Below are 27,852 nucleotides of genomic sequence, written 5' to 3' on the forward strand. Positions count from 1 at the left end.
ACGCTAAATACATAGTATATAGTCAGGTGAATTTCCTTTTACATGAATCTGTTCTCAGGCATCTTTAAAACTGACTGGCATAATTTAATGAAATAAAATGCGTAACGTTACAACCATTCGAAATCGAAATACACATATAAACATTGTCTGCAGCAGAATAATCTATGAAAGTTGGCAGGTTTTTATTTTTAAGAACAATAAGAATCATTTTAAATAAACCAATTACATCAATTGAAACATATTTCTTTGCTAAATACCGAATGTTTGTCGAAGGTTATCAGGTTGTCGTGTCATGATCTCGCATTAGGTCAATTACAAAAGAGTCTATTCACAATTAGTCAAATTATTCCCCAGTATAAATCCTGCATTTCTATTCGCAACAAATTTGATACAGTATTTAATTATTTAGCCTGCTCCTTGTTAACGGTGATTAACTCAGAGAAACAGTTGGGAATTAAGATGTTAAGTATATCCGTCAAACGAATTATGACACCAAGGGGCCACCGACCAGTACTAACGCTGGCAAATATGTGAGCATCATGTGATTTACATGTAAACTGGCAGCTAGGCAGGCTTTCACGCCAATGTATGTAACCTGTCCGAATGAAGTAGTTTATTTGGTAGGGCATCGGACACATAATCCAAGGATTGCAGGTTTGATACCAGCTGCTTCAAATGTGTCCTTGGGAAGGACATTTTGCTCCTATTTCCTCAGCGTTCTAAATCCAGTACTGTGTTAAGATAAACAAAGCTATACCAAAAATGTACAAATTCAAATTATCAGTGGCTATGTCAGCTGTTTTTCGTTTGGCATTTTAAAATTCGTTTCTTGAATAAACTCTTTCATAAACTATACTTTACCCATCGATAACGGAAATGTTGCTTTCATACTAAAAATAGATCACACGAGAGGTCAACATGTAAGCAGCCAATCAGAATAGAGTAGTTGGTTTCGATTGTATGATTCGACTGGGACTACACTTAATGAAGGCCATAACGTAACAAAATGTCGAATTATAAAATTGGAATGAATTTGAGAGTCACAGAGGACAGTGATCAGGGTGGTCGACGTTACATGGAAGATCATCATTCATTAAGATTCGTAAAAAATGACGAAGGTGGCTTTGAATTCGCATACTTCGGAATATTCGATGGTCATGGCGGTGCAGAGGCATCCCGATATGCCAGGGACCATTTACTGAATGAAATAACTAAGTACGATAAGTTCTGGAGTGAAAAAGACGATGATATTTTATTTGCTGTTAAAGAAGGATTTCTAGATACACACTATGGCATGTGGAAAGAAGTAGGTGAGTATTCTATATGCTCGAAATGAGTATCAAGGTGTGGAGAGAAATGGGTCCTTCCACAGTGAAATCATTTATGAAACATTCATGAAAGGAGCCTTTTCTTTTCTTATTAATGATGTATTTTTGTGACAGAACCTTAGTTTGTATTGATATATTCGCGTGTCAGAGGTGACCGTGACCACTGTGAATATACCGATGATGTCAAAATTAATATACAAGACCCCATATTTTGAATCTAATCGCGCGCGTTTTCATTCCTCATCAAATCTATTTGTTGAGCAGAATGAGGCTTTGACCTATATATCTTTACTTATTATTATAACGTTATCTCTATACCATTTACCTAAATAATATTGTTTCTTTGACACGTACGTTATAGTTTTGCCACTTAAATCTGATATTACGTCAGTGTTTGATTATACAAGAAGTTAATCATTGGCGGGACATGTATAATTCTCGGTGGTTATGTGAAGGTCACGGCTATTTTTAGGCACTTGTGACAGACCTCAGAGAAAGCGTGTACAGGCATGCACCTTAACCTGTTGTGAATATTCATTAGCTAATAAACTAATAAAAAGTATGTCAACTTTAAATACAGTGGGGAAAACCCCAGTAAAAGTCATGGACATTAGAAAGTCTTATCATAAAAGTGAATGAAGAAAAACAAAACTGTATGAATTAAAAGGGGGTGGTGGAATATTGGCTGTTTAAGCACAAATACGAAGCTGGTTTAAAATTGGTGACAACCAGAAGAGGTACAGTGATTTTTTTGTGGTTCTCTATGAGTGTATTTGGGTATGTGGATAGAGCATGAAGGTGGTTTGTTTTGTTTTAGTGCTATGTCTTACTATCCAAATAATGGCCTTGTATAGCGTGTTCCGATGTCAATGAGTAGTCAAAGTTTAAGGAATATCTCACACATTTGGCGACATATATCGTCACTCTGCCACTAATTTATGTGTAATTAATATACTTACTGTGCTGTCTTTTTCCTGGCGGAATTAAAATATGATACTAGCAAATGGACGCATTTTCATGTTCCATTGACATACATTTGAATTTGTTGCAATGGAAGGAGGTATGCCAAAGTATGTTTAGGTAGGTTCATGTGGCAGATGTGTTTCTTGAACAAAATGAAATGATGCTTTACAGTTCCAGTAGGCATACTATTTTTTTTATTTGTTTCATTAAAGAATAATATTTCAACTTAACCCAATTTTGGCATTCCTGGCTTTCATCGCTTTCCAGTCAACTGAAATGTAGGCCAGGGAAACTTGAAAACAGGTCCATTTCTTTTGTGAGAATTTGAATTTATTAGAGAAAAGACGTCAGAGTAAGTAAAGTCTGACTAAACATTATGACTTTACTTTGTAGAAATGTGCCGTTCTATTAGTTGCCAGTTGTGTGAGATATTCCTGAAAATTTGACTTTTGTTATGTTAGTCGACATCAGAGCACAGCGCTGTCAGTTAGGCAGTAAGACCCTGATGCCAAAAACATAAATATCAGCATCAACGTCTTACATCTAGGAATAGAGGATGGTTAAGGAATAGCCCCTCCACGTTGACACTTTGCAAATTCCCTGTGCTTCATCTCTTGAGATTTGCCTTGTACAGTATGCAACCATGCACATGTCACCAAGTTGCATTGGATATGGTCTTAAGACGTCCCCCTTAATCTCTACTTTTAAGGAGGGATACATTTCTTTAATGAAATGAAGCAATATAATCACTTTTGTCAACATTAGTTTTTCTTCATTTTGTTAAAGAAACATAATCCATCTTCAATTTCGGCATTCCTCAGGTACCATCATATTTCAGCCAGATGGGTGTAAATGCAGTAAAATTCCATAACATTTTTTATACATTTATATGTATAAAAATTTAATTATTTGAAACATGTTGTGTCTTCATGATTTTTAATTTAAAAATGTGTAAAAGGTAAGTGGTTCCACATTAGATTGAAATGATCCTGGACCTTGATGTTTTTGAAATTAGTGTTGAACATCCTTTTTTTCCCCCCAATAGTTATTCATCAATGAAAGAAAACACTAGTACAAAAATAAACCTATAAATGCATTTGTAGTTGGGATATTAATTGGTATCCATTTTGGTACAGTGAGTGTTCTGTGTAAAGGTTTGTTTTTGGGACTGGATGTTGCCTAAGATCTTGAACCTGTATCAGATGAAATGTGTGTGTTTTGGATTTTTAATGTAGCTTTAAAAAAATTTCAGTCATATTGCTATGTCTGCATAGAGACAATTTATAGTGATATCTAGTACTCGAACATCGTGCTGCAGACATGTAGCATGATGTCCCACCTAGTCACATTATCCTGACACCAGGCCAACTAGTCCTAACATTAACCTCTTAATGTTGAGTGCCAAGCCAGGCAGCTGCTTGTACCGTTGTTAACAGTCTTTGTTATGACTGCAGGGGTTTGTACCCACGACCTCCAGCATCCAAGGCAGATGCTTTAACCACTTAGGTTACATGAATGGTCAGACAAAATGAGGACAGAAGGTAAAGTTTCATCTTGGTGTTGATTTACTGTCTGTCCAACCTCATTATATGGAAAAACTTAATGAGCAGTGCACTTCTTCAATGTCCAGTTAACCATTTAAGTTAATCAGTGACCTTAGTTAAATTTACTGTTGTCAAGGTCATCATACCCGTTGCCTAAATTACTAATGTAGCCCACAGCATTATCTATAGTTTTATAAAAATTGGCATCCACATCACTGCCAGCCATTACTTACCTTTTCAGGACTGTCCATCATTTTGATCTTTGCACATTACAATTTGGTTTTAAAAATAAATTTTCTACCAACCAATCAAAGTCAAGATTGTGTCTAAAATATCCCCCCCCCCCCCGCAAAAATGTATATTTTTATTAAAATTGGCATCCGCATCACCACCATCATTTACCACTCCAGTGCTGTCTACTGTTAATCACCATGTTGAAACATGTGTTTAAAATAAATTGTTCAGCTATCCAATTATCACTATTTCAGTTCATTTACATCAAGTAAATATTATGATCACCTCTGCCTAAAGTATTTTCTACCTGAAATTGTCTATATTTTGAATGAATTCAGCACGTACATCATTGCCATTACTTGCATCTTCAATACTGACCACCATTTTGATCCCCACGCATTAAAACAATTTTTAAATGTAACTTTGAACAGTTGTTTAATTTTTTGTTTCTTATAACTCATGCTGTCACAGCCGGATGTACAGTGTAACATGGGGGAGGGTGGGTAATAAATGCGGGCGTAAAAATACGTGCTTCATTGGCACAGTTAATATCTTAAATCTATGCATATTAAATGAAAAATACACCTGTAGTGAAAACCAGAGGTGGCATGTATATTTTACTTTATTACTAGAACCACGTGGATATCTCACAACATTGGTACATACACGTGTATACTGTTTTTGTATACATGCCTAATGTATAGCATGAATGGAGTATCAACACTATGTAGTCGCCCATGAATCTCATCACATACATTGAATACACAATACAAGTGATCCCTTAGAAAATATGCACACACAGAGATTTAAAATATTCAATAATTTTGTCACAGGTCATTTAGGTCTGAAGTCGGTGGATAAAAATAGCACTATCATGTAACGAATGATGAAGCACATTTACTTTTCAATACATCCCAAGTCAGTAAAAGTTTAGGTTTTAAGCCGCAGTTGGTAGCGTTCGTAAGCATAAACTTTTTCCTACAAAAAGGAAACTTTCACTGTACAGTATACATGTTCCAGTCATGTTGGAAATGAAACAATCCGTCGGATTCCATTGCTTTTATTTAAGTTTGGTTTTGACTTCCTTTGAACATAGGTTCTGTTTTTATTAATGATTGTAGTTGGTTTTCTTTGATGAAGAGTGCATGCGATATTGAAGTCACCGCTAAATGAGAACCAAACAAATGTCCATTTCTTGCTGTGGCGACAACATAAATAATAGTATTGCGTGATTGAGACTGATTTTATTTGTATTTGCTTAGTATATTTTCACAACAATCTGTGCTTCATAGGTAATCTGTTTTCTTTGAAATTTCAGCAAATTATTTTTTCTGGGTACATTTTTAAAAAAGAAATTGTCCATCGTTTTTGTCAGTTGGAATAACTGTTCCTCCCTGCCTATTGAATAGACCAACAAGTAAGATTTTGTTGTTGTTGTGGTAGTGGAGTGATGCTGCCTTCTTCTCGTGCTTTTAGGAAATTAAAAAGGGTCAACGGATGATAGAGAACGCAGGTATTCTTTTCTGATGACAGGGATTACTACAAAAAATGTAAATGTTCTGAAGGATTTAATTCTAAGTGAAAATAAGAGGAATTTTATTTACCATCCACATACAAATGTCAGTCTATGTAAATATATTAATTACTAGTGAGCGACAGAAAATCTGACGAAAAAGATTCCTCGTCCGGTTGATCTCCGCTACCAGAAACGTCAAAACAAAAAAAGCTGATATCTCACAAAATGCAGTACTCATGCTAGATGTCAACATAAGCAGATTATAATATAACAGTGCACTGTTCAGATGGTTTGTCAATATGGACAAAGAATATGTTTATGTAACAATAGATAAATTTCAGTGTATTTTATATTAAGTTTGCAGCTTCCTTTTGTAAGGCTTCTGACTTAGTCCACTCCAAAATAATGGTTGTATATAAAAGTTTAAAAAGCCAACAATGTTGGCAATAAAAAAGTCACTAGATGTTATATTTTGCCACCAGTAAGAAGATAAAAATCACAATTTGCGACATTGTCGAAGCCCAGCGTGATCCCTGGATGAACTTTTCACACGTTATTTTTCATACTTTTGAAAAGAAAATATTTTTTTGTGTACAAAAAAAATACATATAAAATTTCATGAGTCATGTCACAATCATCTTGTATTATTCATATGCGATCTCTTCCCTAAAATGATAAACTTTTTACCCTTTTTTGGTGTACTTTTAAGCAAGAAAGTTTTTTTGTGCACGAGAAAGATACATGTATATGAAATTTCGGGAGCGACACCACGACCGTGTTTTATCCGAATTCGTGTTATAATGGAGTGTGCTATAGCTGTACTGTATTTGTGTATCTTCTACCATTGTTTCCCTTTTGATTTTCAAAAGAGGAAACATAAAATGGTGCCGTATTACACACTTAAATTTACACTTAAGTGATATGGTAAATGGAATGTAGTGAACATACAACCTGAATTGTATCCCATCTGAAATGGGTTGAGAGCTTTGCTCCTCAACTGGTATAACTGCTTATAGTTGACATATGGAACAAATTAGCATTGGAGGAATTGGACCACTTATTTCTTCTTTTCTTGTAGAACTTAAGTTAATATAAAAGAATGAATTTCTTCATTAGATTGGCATACAAACCACACATTAGAGTTAAAGAATTTTCTTTCGGCTTTGAAAAACTGTATTTTGATGAATGTTCTTGCACCTCATGCTGCTGAAGAAAGAAGCTCCCAGACCCTGGTCTGCACCTAATAGCATAGCTTTGCACAAAGGCCATATGCTACTTGGTCACTGTGGAATTAAATATAAGATATCAAAATAAAAGTAAATATCTTTTTGCAACTATTGTATATAGATTGAAATGTATAAAATGTAAAATGGAATAGAAAATAATTATATCCATTTATAGGCCGATGAATGCATATTATAATATTTATTACTCTTTTTAATTCCCCATCAACTGGTTTTTGGGCTGTAATATTTATTACCTTATATTTGTAATTCCCCGTCGACTGGTTTTCGGGCTGTAATATTTATTACTCTATTTTTAATTCCCCATTGACTTGTTTTCGGGCTGTAATATTTATTACTTTATATTTGTCATTCCCCATTGACTGGTTTTTGGGCTGTAATATTTATTAGTCTATTTTTAATTCCTTATCGACTGGTTTTCGGGCTGTAATATTTATTGCTCTATTTTTTTATTCCCCATCGACTGGTTTTCGGGCTGTACTATTTATTACTTTGTATTTGTAATTCCCCATTGACTGGTTTTCGGGCTGTAATATTTATTACTCTATATTTTTAATTCCCCATCAACTGGTTTTCTGGCTGCAAAATAAATAGTGGTCCAAGACATGGAAGCAACTTTCAGTCACCGCATATTTTGAATTCAAATGTTCATATTGTAACAGAAAGTCAAATAAATCAAAACTGCTGTTGCCAGTTTGCACAATCTAACTGAAGTGCAAAACACGTATTAAAAGGCCATTCTTGGCATGAGTGGTTAGAGTTTCTGACTCAATGTGTGAGGTCACTGGTTTTGAACTCCAGCTGAGTCAAACCAAAGACTTCTAATTAGAATGGTATTAGCTGCAGCCTTGCTTGGTGCTCAGCATTAAGATGTTAGTGTTAGGACTGGTTGGCCTGGTGTCAGGATAATTTGACTGGGTGGGACATTATGCTACATGTGTGCAGCATGATGCCCCAGTGCTAGACATAACTAAACTGTCATACTGCAGATATCATAACAATATGATTTTTTTATGAAGCTATGTTAAAAATCCAAATCACAGACACACACACACACTTACACACACATAGAAACTAGAAAGATTATGAATATTTAGTAATTGAAACATCTTAGTATTCAAAGTGATAAACTCGATAACAATAGAATATTAGGATTTCTGGAAATGACATATTTTCTGGCTTCTATTATTATTGGTCAGGTTTGATAGTTTCTCACTCCTTTTCAAAAAATAATGCTCGGATCATGTAATAGAAATAGGTGCCTTATGTATCAAATATTCAAATGGTGATATTCTGTTCCAGTATTCTTAAAATGTTCTAATTTGAATGTTAATAATTTAGGCTCTAGTAATTCATTGCTGTACTCAAGGGCTTAATGTTGTTTGCATTTATGTGTAAATATGATATATTTCTGTATAATTCTGTAAATTTCAGTGCAATTATGATATAGTTGTGTATTTGAATTTAATTGCACCTGTCTTGTTGGATTATTTTTCTTTTCAATTATTGGGTTAAATTTATACCTCAGAGAAACTCTCCCAACTGTGTTTATTTTCAAGTCAATGCGTATGTGCATTCATACATCTTTGAAATCATGTAAAAATTAAAATTTAGCTACATTATTTAAATTGAATTACATATTACAGATATTTGACTTAAGCAATAAAGGCAAATCACAGAAGCAGACCAGATTTTTCAAAATATACATGCAATGAATACTTAAGATTTCAGATGTTTTTTGATTTGATAAACTTAATTAGCAGATGTGATTCTACATTTGGTGTTTGATTCTGAATCACTGATGTATCAGTCTCTCCATGGGTGGTCATCATACAATCACTTGGTCATTTCCGAACCTCTTTGTTGTGGAGGTGGATATGTCCATGTTATTTTCCACTCTGCTGCAGCATTTAAACAATGGGCATGGATTGGTTGTTGTTGTTGTTGTTGTAGGGTTTAATGCCATTTTTAAGCACACGATAGGCTATACATGGCGGCCAGTATTAATGGTGGAGGAAGAATCTGGAAAGAACCACTAACCCACGAGAAGCTACTAGCAAGCGTTCTCACATACTCACATGAGCATGGATTGGATGGGATAAACTATCTTGTCACATTTGGTGGGAAATTAAATTATGTATGTATAGGATTTAATGGCATGTTAGCACAATTCTAGCTGTAAAATACCAGGTGATAGTTTCCAAGATTTTATAAGAAAAATGTAAATTAAAGCAGTGCCACTCTTCTTTAATATTTACATGTTGATAAAAATTTCAATATGTAATCATCCACAAGTTGAGGTAATTAATTGGTACTATGAAGATTGAATAGCAACAGCTTTATGACTAATGAAATAAAGGAACTACATTTTCACAATATTTCAAGGTATTCATTTAAAGTGAATATTTCATATTTTTCAATGGCTGATATTCATAGGAGGATTACCAGCAGTACTCAAACAGGAAATGGTCTGTTGGAATGAAGGAAAGGGGCAGCCTGCTCTCCTTTACAGTGGGTCTCTGTTTGGAAAATGATCTCTTTGGTTGCTTGGGACATGTTGAAATGTTTGTTTTGTGCAGTCTTATGAATTTAAAGGCAAGTAGACTATGTTATGATATTTTATTTTTCTTCAGTCTTTTCTGTTTACACATGAATCATTCCTAAAAGGGAAAAGCAGAGAATATTCAGTGGATTGATTTTTAATGTGCAATTTGTATTTTTCAATTTTATTGCAGATAAATGGCCAAAGACTGCAAGTGGTTTGCCCAGCACATCTGGAACAACAGCAAGCATAGGAATTATCAAGAATTCCAAATTATATATAGGCCATGTTGGAGATTCTGCAATTGTGCTTGGCTATGATGACAGCCGCAGTGACAAGTATATCCGTCCAAGATCTGAAATGTTAACAATGGTATGTTGTGTTTGCAAAACGAAGCAAGAAATTTGGTTTACGTTGATCCAACTATACATACATAGAGAAGTGTCATTAGACCAGTGCAGTTCGTTAAAATAAAAATTTACTGTAACATCTTTATTTTCCATCAACTTCTTTGCTTCCTTGTATTTACTTGTGTAATGTAACAGTGTACATCCTTAAGGTGTTAGATGGTTTGATGTTTTTTTGTCAAGTTGCTTATATATAAGTGTTTTTGTTTCATGTGCTGCTAGAGTACAGGGTATTTTGTTTTATAATCTCTTATTTGTTATATAATTTATGGTACTCAGGGCTGTGCAAATTGGATAGGTGGACACCTGGGACCAGTCAGTTTTATGTCAGACCAATGCCTGATGTCATAGTTCAGAAAAGCATTTGGGCAATTTCAAGCTTGTACAAGTGCCGTAAACCCACCATCAGATATGACCAGCATTACTGAATACAGATGTTCTAAATAACAATACTACAGCTGCTCAAAATAATGCCATCATCCTACCATGAAGGTATGTCAGATATAGTCAAATCATGGCCAGCGTAAGCAGTGCACTTGCACAAGGTCCCATTTTTAGAGAGGCTCCAAATTGAATAACAAAGCGCCAGACATTGGAACTAAAATTGTTTCTTCATATAAATGTATTTGTATTGGTTTGTAACTTAACCCATTTTATCCTGAATATGACTATGGTCGTAATACCTCATTCTATACTGAATACACCTGTGGTCGAAGTATCTCATTTTATCCTGAATACGACTAAGTCTATTCTACTACATATGTGTGTGATTTGGATTTTTAACGTAGCTTTAACAATTTTTCAGTCATATTGCTACGCTATCTGCAGTGTGGCAGCTTATAGTGATGTCCAGGACTGGGGCATTGTGCCGCAGACATGTAGCACGATGTCCCACCCAGTCACATTATCCTGACACCAGGCCAACCAGTCCTAACAGTAATCTCTTAATGCTGAGCGTTAAGCGAGGCAGCTGTTAGTACCATTTTTGTAAGTCTTTGGTATGACTCGGCCGGGGATCGATCCCACGACCTCCTGCATCTGAGGTGGCCACTCTAACCACTAGGTCACTGGAGCAGTTACGCATGTGTGTAGTATCTCTATTAACATGTGTTGTGCATCAGAAATATTTGTTTACTTCTTCACCAACACAGAAAATTGTTAAAGCATGCATGCACAGTGAAATTTAAAAAAAACCCACATGGTTAGAAAAGAAATTGCTTGCTTGAAAATTGATCGATAAAATGATGGATGACAACTCAGATGTAAACATGGATGTTGATAGCGAGGGTAGCGACATTGAAGTTGACAATTAAGATGATTCTGATGATAATTGACTTATGTGATCGGTTAGAATTGAATCAAGTTGATGAAAGAGATGATACATGGCTTCATGCACTTTTCAACAGTGATTTATAGAATGAAGCTGACTTTGAAGGCTTTCAACAGGAATGGGTCCGGGATGACTTTTCCAGATTAAATCATCCCAAAGTAATGTTTTGCATCGGCTTTTTCTGGGTTGCCCTGTCTACCAATTTAAATCGTGGCTGCAACCGATGTGACAAGTTTTCATGAGAAACTGCATGCTGAAGTACATGTTCTAGAATGTGAAGTAAACAAATTGTTCCAGGTGTTTTGTTGTCCAATTTTAGGAAAATTATTATAACTTTTGAACTAACAGTGCTAGAAACTTCAAATTTGGACCAAAATATTAGAAATAGAATTATCTTTATTTTGTTAGCATACATGCCAACCATTATGATTTTGGCATAATCATTGCGCTTTTTTCCACTGAATTACATCGTATGCTTAACTGTGTTAAGATTATGCATTTTTGGTCTATCCCCCTCCAAAAAAATTCATAATTTGTTTTCTCATTTTTATTAACATCCCATTGATCCCACAGACTGTATTCTAGAACAGACAGCTTCTTTGTAACTACGATATAAGAGTACGCTTGTCGGAAGGCTTGCATGCACTTTCCTAACATATTGTTCTGTTTATAGCAGTTGCCTATTTCCAAGAAGCCTGCTGGTTTCTACTTTCAACTTTTGACCTGTTTCTATTTATAGCAGCTGTATGGCTTAGTTAGGAGAGAACAAACTGGTTTTCTAACTTTTAATCTTTGCTCACTTATTCTTTGTTCTAATTCGTATCTGGTACAGAACCAGTCTGTAGGTATTTGGCGCTAAAAGTCAAGTCAGATTTATTCTAGTGGATGCGTGTGTTAGAGCAACAATATTTTAAAAATAATTTCACAGATGGATTAGGAAAAAAACAAAAACTGATTCAGAGATGAATACATGAATTACACAATACAGCGTTCCATGCTAGGGCAGCTTCACGCCCCTTGCAGGTTGCATGGAAAGGATTGTAATAATGGTCATGGTGGTAAAACAAAGAAACATTGAATTAGTTCTTAATAGAACATGTATATCCCCATGCAGTAGAAGACTACATTGGTCTTTTGTTAAAAAGGATGTTTTCCGATTCTAAAATTGCAGAAAATATGCACATGCAAGAAAAAATTCATCTAATATTGTTAGGTGTTTAGCAGAAGACACTTCACTTAAAATTGCAGAAGCCATGAAAATTGGGCCGTTTAGTATTGCAACAGACAGGAGTAGTGATTATGACAAAAAGTTGTACCCAGTCTGTGTAAGAGACTTTGACAACGAAAAGGGCAAAGTCAGAGTGCTCTTCTTTCGTTACCAGAATAAACAGTAGATTCCACTGGAGAAAACATTTTTTATTTGCCTGATAATGCTTTTAATAAACATAAGTTGGCAGAACTGTATGCCTATGAGGTTTTCAGCTGATACAGCTGAAATTAGTCTTCTACTGCTATTAAGAACTCGGTAGATAATGCCTATGCATTTATAAAATTCATGTCCACAGTTTAGTTCTGCTGTAGAAAAGAAATTACCTTAATATTGGAGTTAGTAAAACAAGCTAATTCAAGGTTTTTTATAACATGCAGCCATTTGCATTGGAAGAAATTTCTACAGAATGCATATTAGTGACCTATTGAGTTATTGGCAGCTTCTTTTGTATTAATGTACTAGACTGATGCTAGCTAGGTGAGCAGTTTCAGGCCACTTATGGCCTCTTGTTTTTTTTTTTAAGTGATTGAAATTTTAATTCAGGTTATAGAAATCAGTATTGCTCAATAATGTTTATGATTTCAGGACCACAAACCCAGTGATCCAGAGGAGAAGAAAAGGATAGAAGAATCTGGTGGCCAAGTTGTTGCAAAGGCAGGTGTCCAGAGAGTGGTGTGGAACCGACCCAGAATAAATCACAAGGGGCCAATACGCCGTAGTACCCATATTGACAAAATCCCATTTCTGGCTGTTGCGAGATCCCTAGGTACAATACAATTTACCAAACTTAAAGATGTAAATCTGATTAAAGTGTAAGCCAAATTGTCATATTTTGTTGACGGTAGTTGTCTGTTAGGAATTTATTATCACATGCACTTGCTTCTGAGTAGAGGCCAGCTGCCATCACATAATATGCTGAAAAATCGGAGCCTGTGCAGCTTGCTAGGAGTAGCCGATAGAACCAACATTAACCCAGATGTGGTGCATTATATAATGGCAGATCTGGGTCTATGTTGTTTGCAGTTAGACTTGACTTGTAAGCAAGTATATACATTAGATTCTGGCACTGTTCTTTTCATACCTGAAGAATATAGAAGAAGACCGATCTTGCTTATGAAATTAACCTAATTGCTTGCAGCTGCATGAAAGACCTGCTGTTTCAGATACACATCAGTTACAGGAGTCATGATAGACATGAATTTTAGGGAAGTGATTTCTTCTTTCGGATAGAACAAGGAGAAGCGAGAGCTGAACACAGAGAAGTGATAGATAAGTGAGAAACACAATATATGTGTGTGTTTTGTTTTCGTTCTCTTATTTGAATTATGCCCTCTATTTCTCATACAAGCATTTAACTAGGTTTTAAGCAATACTGCTAGCATTAATAAAGTTGTTGCCCGAAAAATTGCCAACCTCAGTATTTTGTCACCAATTTCCAAAAAGTGTTTCATAATACAGTACTACCTGTTTATCTAGAAACCCCTGTTACCAAGGTAATATTGTTGGCTAAAGAAAATGTTGAGATAAGTGTTGTAAGAGGGGGGAGGTTAAAATAAATGAAATTTCATATATAAATGAAATTTTTAAGAGATAAGCTGTTGTCAGTGAGCTGGATTTACACAGTGTGTATTGACAACTTACTACTGTGTAGAAGAACATGTATATAAACAATCCATGAATTTGAACATGGATCACTTGTCAGTTCAGGAGATCAGCTTGTGTTAGTTGTAGTGCATCATGGTTGATTGAGCAGGCATTGGCAGTGTGTTTTTCACCCTAAATAGTTAGGTACAGTAACTGAGTTATAAATTTGGGTGAGAAACATTTTTAGACCACCACTTTGCTTGGTGCTTTGGAAAGATGTCTGTGTTGGCTGTTGTTTACCCTGGATTGAGCAACAGGATGCAAGGAAAACTTAATGGATTTATTGTTGGTGGTTTAGTAATAAATAGATTAACAATTATGAGCTTTTAAGGAGTTAATATCTTTCAGAAATAAGCATGAGGCCAAACTGAAATCAGAACTCTTGTTTATTTTGGCTCAAAAAATTTGTGACATTATTGTCAAATTTTGGGAACTTGACTGCTATATCTGATATCGTGTTATAGAAGACTTTCACTGTACTGTTAAGTATTTGGGATGATAAGTTTATATATTTCAGTTATTTCTTCTGATCAAACACTGAATCACATTTTTTCCATTGATTTTTTTTAAAAATTTTATTTTTAATTTTATAGGTGATCTGTGGAGTTATAATTACCTCAGTGAGCAATTTGTTGTCTCTCCTGAGCCAGATGTATCCGTTCATGAGTTGAAGCCAGGCCGTGACAGGTGCTTGATCATCGGTTCTGATGGCCTTTGGAACATGGTGACCCCAGAGGAAGCTGTGTCTCTCGTTGTTGATTTGGAGTATCAGTTCGAGTACAAGATCATCCATGACATGGTATGTATACATTTTAAATCATAACGTTGTTTATAAGCATAAACTCAGTGAGAATTTAGTTTTATTTATTTCATAGACATTTTATTTGGATTTGATTATGAATAAACCTGCCAGTAGTGGTTGCAAGTAATTGTAATCATAATATGACATCTCTAGTAAACTTGAGTGAATAGACAAAAAAATGTGCACTGACTGCAAAGTAGAGACTAGAACATTATGCATGCATCTCAAGGCAATAAGTAGGAGGTAGGTTAATAACTTGTCAAAAGAAAATTTGTATGAAATATCAGTATTATGCATGCTACAGTTTATATGTAATAGTAGCTGTTTCTTTCATTTTTCAACTATAGATTTATTTATATTAAGCAATAGACCGCTGTGGTGGCCTAGTACTTAGAGTGTCCACCTCGTATGCGGGGTTTGAACCCTGCTCGAGTTATACCAGAAACTTACAAAAATGGTTCTAACAGCTGCCTAGATATGCACTCAGCATTAAGAGGTTAGTCTTAGGACTGGTCGGATAATGTGACTGGGTGGGGCATGATGCCCCACTGCCAGATATTGCTATAAACTGAGACACTTAAGACATCATAGTGATGTAACTGAAAAAAATTGTTAAAGCTACATTAAAAATCCAAATGACACACATATATAAAGCAATAAAGTGTGAAAACAGTCATGTTATTTGCAAATAATGATAACATAGCAGACTACAATAATTTTTATTTAAAGTCTTATGGTATATGCTTACCTATAGGTCAGGTTCATCTTCAAACAGCATAGTACATTCATATAATTTTTAGTCTGAATCCAGCTAGAATTTACTCATGACCCCAAAATGACATTGTTGGACAAGCTTGAAATTGAGCAAGACTCATGCATATTAATAGGTGATTTTAGTCCTGAATTTGCCGAACTTGTCACCACTCCAGAGACCACATTTCTAATCTGATCTTGGGATGTAGGCTGGTATTATCAAGAGCTGGACTGTGTTTGATGATGAGTCATGCATATTAATGAGGTGATATTGCAGTGCATTTGATTTGCTGTGTTAGTTAGCACTCTGGAGGCCAGATTTCAGATTCCTTTTTCAAAAACTTCAAATTTAGGCTAATACCATCAAGATCTTCGATCAGTTTTAAATTGGGCAAGATCCACACATGTTAATGAGGTGAACTGGCATATGATTGGCTGTTCTTATCATCTTGGATACGTCAAAATGATGAATGAGATCTACACACATTAATGAGATGATACTGCATCTGATAGGTTGAGCATTTTACCACTCTGGAGGTTTATTTCTAAGCCAAATTTGAATAAAATTGGAATATGGGCTTGTGTCATCAAAATGTTGGACGGTTTTGGTCATGAATGAGATTTATGCATATTAATGAAGTGATTTTGCATTTGATTGACCAAGCTTATTACAACTTAATTGACTATTTTTTTTATTCAGTTCCTACCTCATACAAGGTTTTCAAATTAGCCAGGTAGGTCCTATATTGTGCCTGTGGAGTTGATTTTAATTTGCACCTCAGTGTGTACTCCAGCCAGTGACAGAATAAAACTCCGGCATACTTGCCTCTTAACTACACCCTACACTAGCATACATTACTGAAATACACTAACATGAGTACAAGTGTAACCAGGTTAGTCCACTTTGTGTGTACTGTAAATCTTGCTCAATACAAGCATAGCTAATACTTAAAACCCTAAGGGGCCCTTTAAAACTATTACAATCATAGTTCATACTTAAGTTGCTAAGGGGCCTTGCACATTTGTTACAAACGTAATTCTTACTTCATATCTTAAGGTGCTTTTAACAACTGTTACAGTGAGGGCGCTCAACAGATATGAATGACGGCTCTGGTGGCCTAGTGGTTAGAGCATCCACCTTGGATGCAGGAGGTCGTGGGTTCGATCCCTGGCTGAGTCATACCAAAGACTTACAAAAATGGTACAAACAGCTGTCTTGCTTGGCACTCAGCATTAAGAGGTTAGTGATAGGACTGGTCGGCCTGGTGTCAGGATAATGTGACTGGGTGGGACATCGTGCTACATGTCTGCGGCATGATGCCCCAGTGCTAGACATCACTATAAGCTGCCACACTGCAGACATCATAGTTATATGACTGCAAAATTGTTAAAAGCTATGTTAAAAATCCAAGTCACAAACACATGACACAGATACGAATGTCTGAGAGATTGACAGGTGTAAGGTGAAGTTGTTAACGCTTGCAGCATGCACAGTGGATTTTGATTTGTGATTTATATTTTTAATGTAACTTTAAAACAATTTCAGTCATATAGCTACGATGTCTGCATTGTGTCAGTTTATAGTGATGTCTAGCACTGGGGTATCATGTCACAGACATTTAGCATGATGTCCCACACAGTGACATTATACTGACACCAGGCTGTCCAGTCCTAACACTAATCTCTTAATGCTTAGCGCCAAGCGAGGTAGCTGCTAGTACCATTTTTGTAAGTCTTTTGTATGACTCGGCATACTGGAAATAATGTTGATATTTTCATGTACTGTGGCTGAAATTTCTTTGGATATTGTACTTGTAGAAATTGCACATAATCCAAGCACACATTTAACTAAAACGATTGTTTCTTTGTGCTAAAAAAATCATTCTGAATTAGTCTAAAGTACACTATCTTTAGCAGTTATTAAAATAGGGAAATGGATTTTGCCAGACTAGATAGTACCTGCTTCTGAAAGTGCAGTGAATTAAATAACATATGTGTGTGTGTGTGTGTGTATATATATATATATATATATATATAAAATGTTAAAATAAAGTTAGCAGTTTCTTGAAAGGTGCACATCTGAAGTAAGGCCAAGCTGTATACTCCATAATCCATATTAAAAAACATCAATCATAGCACCAAACTAAGGGAATTAAAATTTCTTTGCACAATACCTAAGATATACAAGGTCTTTTTTAGATAGTTTAACCAGTGAGGAAAACTTGGGAAATTCTTTTTCATAAAAATCTAACCCTGTGTAAAATATGAAAGTGTAGAGCACTACCACAAGCATAGCTCATGATTAATACCCTAAGGGGCATTTTCAAACTGTCACTGTTCCTAGTTTCAAAGTGAAAATCAGTTAATACTTTCTTTTGTAGAGTGTTCCAGTTTCTTACTGGATTAACCCTGCTCAGCGACTGGTGCAACGAGCTTTACATAAATGGAAGGCACGGAATCTCAAGGCAGACAACACTAGTTGTATGGTGGTTCTTATAGATCCCCCAGGGCCCAGAAAGTTATCCATCCTGAAAAAGAAGAGGGAAGAATATTTCTTGAGTAATAAAACAAAGATTGGCCAAGAACCATCATCAAAAGGGGCTCCACAACAGCCGAGTCCCATCAAGGAACAAAAAGTTCAGAATTCTGCCTCTCTTTCCCCAATAAAAGTGGTAGTATCATCAAAGGGTGTTCCATCCATATCAGGTACACCTATGGTGTTGAGTGACCTTGGACTTGGTTCAAATGTTGCCATCAAAAGCCCAGTAAAGTCAGACCATACCAAAAATTCACAGCTGAGTGGTCAGCTTTCTTTGAAAGGTTCAACGGGTGACTTAGATGATAGTATCCAGGCAGTGGTTGTGCTACAGAAAATGGCAATGACACCAGTGCCACATGAAGATTTATTTAAACATGGTAAAGTACCAGAAAATTCTATGCATAGCCATACATCACCACTGAAAAGTAGTACCAGTGAAAACAGACAGATCAGATTACCCTCTCCAACAGATCCATCCTCTCAAAAGGATTCTGATTCACCCACATTCACCTCTAGCTTAAAACTACTTGTATCTAGGACAAGCAATCAAATTCAAAAGCTGGGAGAAACTGGGACTACTGCAAAACCCAATTTAGTGCACCTACATCATAATCACCCAGCTGAGACAAGAACAAATGTAACCTCTGTACACACATCAAACCAAAAGTGTTTACAACCAAGGAAGTTTTCAGTGGACAGTTTGAGAAGTTCATCTAATTTCAGTAGTATTCAGAACTTGCTGAAAAATTCAGATATTCCAAGAAGTGTTAGAAGATTGGCAGTTAGCAAGAAGCGCCAAAGGTCTATAGAAAGAAAGAATATAAATAATTCGTGTCTGAGTGAATTAAAAGGCTTGACAAAGCAAAATGTCAGTAACAGTTTGTCCAGTAGGATCAGTTTGCGTTTAAGGAGAATGCGACAGAAGTCGAGAAGATCAAGTTCCTACCAACTGGAGAACAAAGCTTTTGTGCCTGCTAAAGTTGGTGTCAAGAGAAAACTGGAATCACTTGATGCTCCTGTCCTTAAGAAAAGCAAGCATAGTTAAAATTTTGCAATTTAAGTTTGTCCATGAAAATATATCCCACTTCAACAAAATTTACCCACTTGCCAGTTGGAAAAAAAAAAAAAACTACAAGTGTTTCATATAATGTTTTAAAAAAAAATAAATTAGGCCAAAGTAAGAGCAGTAAGACCCCACATTGGTTTACAGGATTATTTCTTTCTTGTTGCCAAAAAATGTTTTGGAAATCAGAGTGTCAGTCCCTTTAAAGGACTAGTGTTTCATATATGATGCTGATCCATCATCAGATATGGCCACTATTACTAATAATAGAAAAACTTTTAAACCGTGCAAAAATTGCTCAGTGGAACACAACCAAATTTTATAGAAGACATCCTATTACGAAAGATGCCAAAATTAGCTGTCAGCAACAGTTGCCGTTATTAAAATACACAAAATTTGAAAACTGTTATTCAGACTTCAACTAGATTTGAGAAAGCATTATTGCAAGGAAGCCTTTCAATTTTATCAGATGTTGCTGACCTGTTCATCCAATATACTAACTTTTAATAAAAATAGTCAAATGTTTACATCAGTTCAGAATTTAACCAAATTTGACATATTGCATTCTGGCATGGAAGGCCTTTTAAATTTGTATATATACTGCTGATCCACATGGGCAAAGTATAGAAAAACAAACAACTTTTCAGAAACTGCTGATAAAGAGAGCCAAAATGTACCCTGGTAAAGACATTGCTCAAAATGAACAGTAATCTGTTAGCCTCAGGTTAGTAAATTTCCTGCTAAACTATTTTCATAATTTCAATAGTCCCATGGCTAGTCAAGTTTCAGGTGTCTGAAGTCAGCAATTGTGGGAAGGACTAATGAAGTTTCAGCAGGACTAGTAAATTTCTGTCCTTCTGCCTTCAGATAAATTAATGTTTAATTCTAGGCCTAATAAATCCTTAAAGATTATATATAAAATGCTACTGCTATGTCCTCAGGCTTGGCCATATTCATGATATTTCATCAAGATTGAGGTCAATGACCAACATTTCTGACTTTGGACCCAGCTATTTTTAACCCATAAAGTTCATGTGGACTTGGTCTCAAATGGATCATAACAGACTTTGGATACTTTTTTAAGTTTTACACATTTAAATTATGATTACTGCAGCATTTGTCTTCTGCCTGTCCTTAAATGTTAGACCAGACACACAAACAAGCACTGTTGGATGCTTTCTATATCTTGATACAGTTGATATAGCAAATGCGAATTTTTGGAATATTCTCCTTTAGATATAGTGTGAAATGATTTGTCCATGGTATTATTATCTGTGAGCATCCAAACTTAGAATTGTATATTCAGGGATAGGGTTGGAATTGAGAAACAAAATTTGCCACTGATTGTTTTACTTAAAAGAATGTTGAAAAAAAATTTATTCCAGTATTTTGTTAATGTTTTGTTGAAAACAAATTGGCTTATAGCTAAATGACACTGTTCATCATTTTTAAACACAGAAAATAGCTTTAAAATTTTAAAATAAAAAATATAGTGGATATTTAATTTGTTTTGTAGATATACAGACATCAGGGGTATTTTAGCACTTATGGAAGTTGTTTACAATATATACTGTTGTAACAGTTTTAACAGAAAGGTTGTACAATGTAGTGAATAGTAGTGTAGTTAAATTGTGTGTTCTTTATCATCTTCTAGTGAGGTTATAGACCTCAGATTGTCAGAGCCAGCCACTTGGTTTCCACATAATAACACACTTAATTATTATTAGATTTCAATCAAATTTGATAAGCAGCTTGGTTTTCATGACATGGGTTGAATTTGATTGTCAGCATTCTGCATTAGCAGAGTTATAGTCCTTGATTATCAGCATTCTGCATTAGCAGAGTTATGGTCTTTGATTGTCATAACAACGCACTTTTGTCTCAGCCCAACAAGTCTTTTTAATTATTATTGAGTTTTCTTTGGAATATTTTGGGCCACCATATATTGATTAGGCCAGTGAAAAGTGGGAAATGTCAATTCCTGGAATTAGTAGTTTGTTGCCTTGTGTGCGACCGGAACAATTATTGGGATGTAATTACAGTTGGTATTATTTTATGTGAGCACCAGAGGCTTTAATGTGGTTAGCTGCAAATTCTTTATTGACCGTGAATTTTATTGAAGACATGCAATGTAAGGAGATTTTTTTATATTTGATAATAAAATTTAAGATATTGTATAGTTGGCTAATTGTTTAACTTGAAATAGCATAATTAAGATCTGTGTAAAGCACACATATTTCTCACTGGGTTTATCACCTGTCAATTTATGCCTAAATTAAGATCTGTGTAAAGCGTACACGTTTCTCACTGGTTTTATCACCTGTCAATTTATGCCTAAATTAAGATCTGTGTAAAGCACACACGTTTCTCACTGGTTTTGTCACCTGTCAATTTATGCCTAAATTAAGATCTGTGTAAAGCACACACGTTTCTCACTGGTTTTATCACCTGTCAATTTATGCCTAAATTAAGATCTGTGTAAAGCGTACACATTTCTCACTGGGTTTATCACCTGTCAATTTATGCCTAAATTAAGATCTGTGTAAAGCACACACGTTTCTCACTGGTTTTATCACCTGTCAATTTATGCCTAAATTAAGATCTGTGTAAAGCGTACACATTTCTCACTGGTTTTATCACCTGTCAATTTATGCCTAATAGAGACAGTCAAGACACTGCTCCGGTGGCCTAGTGGTTAGAGTGTCCACCAAGTATGCGGAAGGTCATGGGTTCTATCCCTGGCTGAGTCATACCAAAGACTTACAAAAATGGTACTAACACCTTCCTTGCTTGGCGCTCGGCATTAAGAGGTTAGTGTTAGGACTGGTCGGCCTGGAGTCAGAATAATGTGACTGGGTGGGACATGATGCTACATGTCTGCAACATGCTGCCCCAGTGCTAGACATCACTATAAGCTGCCACACTGCAGACATCGTAGCAATATGACTGAAAAATTGTTAAAGCTACATTATAAATCCAAATCACACACACACTTTGGTCTACTGGACTGGCATACCAACAGGGTCAAATCTGAGTAACCTTGTTACGGGGAAACTGCATCAAAATAGGAGTGTTGGAAGATGAGCTGTGCAGTACACTTTTTTTTTCAACAAAAATATTTGTTAAATAATATGTTTGCTAGATTAACAAGTTTTTACAAGTTGCAAAATTGTCATTCACCAATCAGACTCTTGAATATTTAACATACAAATCAGTAAATGTATACTTTTAAATGGGTGATTGGCAACAATTTGAAATTCTGCATATTCTTTTCAGAAAACTAGGGAAAATTAACCCTTGTTTTATGTTTCCCCCTCCACAACAAAAATTAAATGGTTGTTCCCTCACTATGTCTGTAATGATTCACTTGAGGTTAGCAGTTAAATTAATCAGTTTTGAGGCCCAATTGGTTGGCATTTGTTGATATGTCAGTGGAAGAATACAGATAAAATCGGTGTATGTTGGTGAGTGGCGGACTACATTATATATGTATCACTGTACATGAAATTATTTCTGTTAGAACAACCACTATGTTCATTAGTGACTGGCTTTACATCTGTGATTTCTGAACAAGTCTGAAGGTCATAGCCTTGCATACAGCATTTGGTTATGCACGTCAACATTTGTTATTTCTTAAACTTTTTTATATGTCTATCATTATATATGCCTAGGAGTGACAGCCTGATTCAGGGGTCTCAAAGACTTGGCTTGTGGGCCTCATGCAATCCACCAAGCTGAATTCTGTGGCCAGCAAAATGATTGGCATCACAAGGTGTCATGAGAGACAACAAAGGTAGTGCAGCCCTTGAACCATTGAAAATGCCCTGATGCAGCCCTTACAGTGGTTCGAGTTTGAGACCCCTGACCTAGATATTTTTTTTACCCTTTCGCAAATGTGGGTGGGATGAATTGTGTTAGGGTGTAGTATTATCCTGGACAATCCGTCCAAAAATTGCTTTTAGGTCACTGTATAGAACATTGGTATTTTAGAACAAATTTGTAGTTATTTTATTGTGTCATGGTAAATAACCTTGAATCACAAGTAAGAAATACAATCATGTTGTTTAAAAAAAATATAATTGTATGAATTGATTTAAATATAGTACTATACTTTGGCAGCTAATGAACATACATCATTAACATTTTATTTTCATGTAGTCATTTAGATCAATTTAAAATGCAGAGTATGTAGATATTGTGTATATATGTACAGTAATTTATTGATTTATGTGGAAGGGTAAGTTGAGTTTGAATGAAATTGTATTTAAATATTTACAAACCTCACTTGTCTTCACCAGTAAATTTTTATAAATTTTGCCAGAAAATTGCACCCAGTCATCAATAGAGCTTATATCTGTACTGGTCCTGAAACCAGTTGAATCTTTGCTGAATTAGCTGGCTTTTAAAATAAAAATATTTTATCTATTGCCTTGTTGCCAGCTTTCTTTTGGACAACAGTTCTAAGACTGCAGAAAATGTAAAAATTTAATCTTGTATCTAATGCCAAAAAGAAAAATGTTTCCATTTTACCTTGAAGCCTAGAGCTTCTTGCTAAAAATGTCAAGAATATTGTTACTGGTGTGATTTAGTGAAACATAATATTTCTTCATTTTGTACATAAGTGTTTCAAATACAACTCAGGGGTTAATGATTTGTTACTAGTATTTGAATTAAGCATGTGTGTAACTTGTTTAAATTTCAAACTTATTTATTGGAATATTTTACCAGAATATTATATAGCAATAAATTGACTATCATCTATCAGTTACATGTATTTGACCATAAAATAGTTATATATTTTAGTTTCTCATTTCTTTACTGTACATTTTTTTAATTATAATACCTTCAGCAGGATTTTTAAATTAGTTTGCACTCATCAAAGTAATAAAATGTTGAATTCTAAAATTGTTCATTATACGAAATGAAGGATTGAAAAATTTCTGCATTTCTTACTCTTTTTCACACATTAGAAAGGAAAAAAATCCAGGTTTTTTCAGTCAGTTGCAGGCCGAATATTTTTTGTAACTTTTTGAGTAAGAACTCGAGCTGAGGAACAAAGTCGTAAAGTCAGATGATATTTAGGGTGCGCATACATCATCAGAATTTGAGTTTCATAGAGGGACCCAAGTTGAGAAAAATCGGGAAGGTGTTATTCTAGCTTTATTCTAATTACACTCAAACCTATTTGTCTCATCCTCGGTTATCTCGAGAACCTATTTTGAGTGTTTTGGTCTGGTCTTGAAAAAACCCTTCTTTGTTATGCTAAATTTTCCATCTTTATCTTGACCCCCGTTAAATCGATAACCCCGTTATGTTGGGCATAATATTTTGGTCTGAAGTAACGTGGAGCTGCTTATTTCAATGAAATGCAACTTTTAATATCCATTTTGGAGAAATTTTACAAGAAATGACCTGCAAAAGCAATCATTTTTCACACACTATTTTGGTCAGTCATATTTTTCTACTAGTCACAAGCGAACACTTTGTAATATATCATCTTTAGGTCTGGCAGAAAAACCGGTTGCCTTTTCTTTCTTCTCCTGAGGTATCGTTAAAATCCTTACGTGTTACATGGGCTAATCTTTATTTTATTTACTGAGAAAGATTGAAACTATCATGTTAACCACAAAATATACATTGACTGGAGTTAAAAGATAAAATAGAGTAAAAATTGTACCTTATATATAAACTGTGTACATGTGTGCTATCTGAAATAAAGGTTTTATTTCAGAAACAGCACATGTACACACACATGAGTAATTTATTAACAACACTTTTTTTTGTATTGTATGATATGTACAGCTGTAGTCTGAATTCTGTCTAAAATGTTATATAATCACAACACTTGTTACATAAGTAAAACTGTATACAAAGCAATAATTCTAAAACTATGACCTGTTTGTTGGCATCATTCCAGCAAACCTAAGATAGAGACATGAATAAAAGTAAAGGACATCTTTAAAATTATGTTTCTGACTTTTATGAACCCTGATATCTTGGGGACCCGGTTATGTCAATCGTTTTTTGGACTCCCCCAATGTAATCGAGATAACTGAGTTGGACTATAGTTATTGACCGTTAGAACGTTGGGACTTTGAGCTTGACTTGCTGTAATTGACTTTCATAATGTTGGGAATTTGAGCTTGAACTTGAGTTCTTGCTGATAGTTATGGACCATCAAATTGTTGGAAATTTAAGCTAGATTTTCTTGCTCACAGTTATTGTCTATCAGCATTTTGGGACTTGAAGCTATAGCTTTAGTTTCTTGCTTACAGTTATTATCATTTTGTTGGGACTTTGGTCTTGGCCTTAAGTTTCTTACATAGTTATTGACTATCATCAAGTTGTGATTTTGAGCTAGAGCTTTAGTTCTTGCTTACAGTTATTGATTATCAACATGTTGGGACTTGAAGCTCGAGTTCTTGCTAACAAGGTTTTCAGAATATTGAGCTTTATCTATTTAATCTAAAAGCTTTATCCATTAACTTTTTAAAATGGCTTGCAATGGAATTTTTACTTGTGAATGGGAAGCAAAAGTAGGGAGAAAAAAAACCTTGAATTTTGGCTTGGAATTTTATATTAGATTGAAGGAGTAAAACAAGATTATGGTTGGTAAGGACCAGTTCACGATGTTGTCCAATTGTTATAATGCTCGTATATTGTGAGGAGACACAGTTTTACCTAATATGCATACTGTGAGATATTAGTACCATAATAACAATATATATGCAGCAATAATAGGACTTCTGCCATTAGAGTTATGATAAAACAATTCATATACTACACGATAATAATTGTACTCCATTGGAACGACACATTTTTTTAAAGAACCTGTGTCAGAATACCCTAATTTTGAAAGTACCATGTATTCCACACTTATGAATGATGAAAAATCACAACCATTTTTAAAAAACTATGGAATAGGTAGGTGTAACTGTGTCATCAAAAAATTGTTTCTTAGGTTCTGATTGGTTTTCTGTGCAACGGAGGTAATTAATATGGATATCTATGCTGATTGGTTTTCTGTGCAGTGGAGGTAATTAATATGGATATCTATGCTGATTGGTTTTCTGTGCAGTGGAGGTAATTAATATGGATATCTATGCTGATTGGTTTTCTGTGCAGTGGAGGTAATTAGTATGGATATCTATGCTGATTGGTTTTCTGTGCAGTGGAGGTAATTAATATGGATATCTATGCTGATTGGTTTTCTGTGCAGTGGAGGTAATTAATATGGATATCTATGCTGATTGGTTTTCTGTGCAACGGAGGTAATTAATATGGATATATATGCTGTTTGGTTTTCTGTGCAGTGGAGGTAATTAATATGGATATCTATGCTGATTGGTTTTCTGTGCAGTGGAGGTAATTAATATGGATATCTATCCTGCTTAATAAGCACATCCAGTATTATGCACATTGAATATTTTTAAACATGTATCCAACGTTTCGTCTCTTATATTTTGCTTTTCATTAAACATTTTTCTGGAGATGTTTATACAGGTATTTTTTATCTATAGTTAAAACAAAATTTTTAAATTATATTACAAAATGCTGTATTCTGATTGATTTTAACATTTTTAGATTTCATAAGGCATTACTTTGCTTATATATATTTATTGAAAATTACAATCACATATTTTTGTCTTGTCTTTGAGTGCTTTCTTTCTCAGAAAGCTTTATCAGTTATCATATTTGTTGAGGGAACCACAGTATCTTATTTGGTACAGCATCTGACTTGTAATCCAAAGGTCAGAGGTTTGATATCTGCCCATGCCAGTCTAGGTTGGCTGTCTCAATGTGTCCATGTGGAAAGGCAGTTAGGTCTTGTTTAATTTGCATGATATTGGAGATATTGTGTGAAAAATACCCCAAAACCTATGTGGTGCAATTAATAGAATTAAGAGTAATTTCTCAAAATACCAAATTAAATAATTAGTGAACTTGAAAACATGTTGGTATATCTGTTTAATGCATATTTTTCTGCTTTAAATGCATCAGGACTTGGAATCAGCAATATCAATATCACAGAGTAATGCAGACCTGACAACTCCTATGATTTTGCAGTAAGTCTTATGAAAATTACCCTTAAAATATGGACTTGCGACATAAAAGCAAAAGCTACGGAAAAATCATCATTGCTGAAAAATCTGGAAAATTTATTCTTCTGTCGTTTGATTTGGATCCATGTTTCATATTGGAAGTAGTTAAATTTGCCAGGGAACCAGACTACCTTTACAGCAGCACCTCAGGCTTTAAACTGCACCTATTTATTCATGCGAAGCATCTGCATGATCAAACTGTTGATCATAGAATTTTTTTTTGGTGTCCACCAAGAGATGCATTTTTAAGACGAAAGGGAAAAGAAACCTCTTGAAAAGGGTTAATAATAATAAACAGGAAAAAGTAAAAAGGAATATTCAGATTCTTGTGAATTAAAGCTGGAAAGGAAACAATTATGTTTATTGGACATCACATGCCAGTTTGAGTATGAATCGTGGCAGGAAATATGATTGCCGTTGTCATGTGAAATGGAAAAAAAATTTCCAAGAATTATGTCGAGAGACAGCAGCAAGTCATTAAGCTGCATAGGATTTGGAACTAAAATTTTTTCAGCTGTACTAGTGGTAAATAAAGTCTACAAGTACTTTGCAAACTTTTCAGTTAAACATA

General features: G+C 34.9%; 1 protein-coding gene across 1 annotated transcript; it reads left to right on the forward strand.

Moving 5' to 3' along the window:
* Nucleotides 1–959: 959 nt before the first annotated feature.
* Nucleotides 960–21,356, forward strand: LOC149775410 (uncharacterized). Its single transcript, XM_089943163.1, has 5 exons — nucleotides 960–1,310; nucleotides 9,565–9,743; nucleotides 12,964–13,144; nucleotides 14,616–14,821; nucleotides 17,959–21,356. The coding sequence occupies exons 1-5, from the start codon at nucleotides 1,007–1,009 to the stop codon at nucleotides 19,159–19,161; spliced, it is 2,073 nt and encodes a 690-aa protein (XP_089799289.1). The 5' UTR covers nucleotides 960–1,006; the 3' UTR covers nucleotides 19,162–21,356.
* The last annotated feature ends 6,496 nt before the right edge of the window (nucleotides 21,357–27,852 follow it).

Source organism: Sinohyriopsis cumingii, chromosome 19 (assembly GCF_028554795.1).
Source record: "Sinohyriopsis cumingii isolate HCF-2022 chromosome 19, ASM2855479v2, whole genome shotgun sequence".
Lineage (NCBI taxonomy): Eukaryota > Metazoa > Mollusca > Bivalvia > Unionida > Unionidae > Sinohyriopsis > Sinohyriopsis cumingii.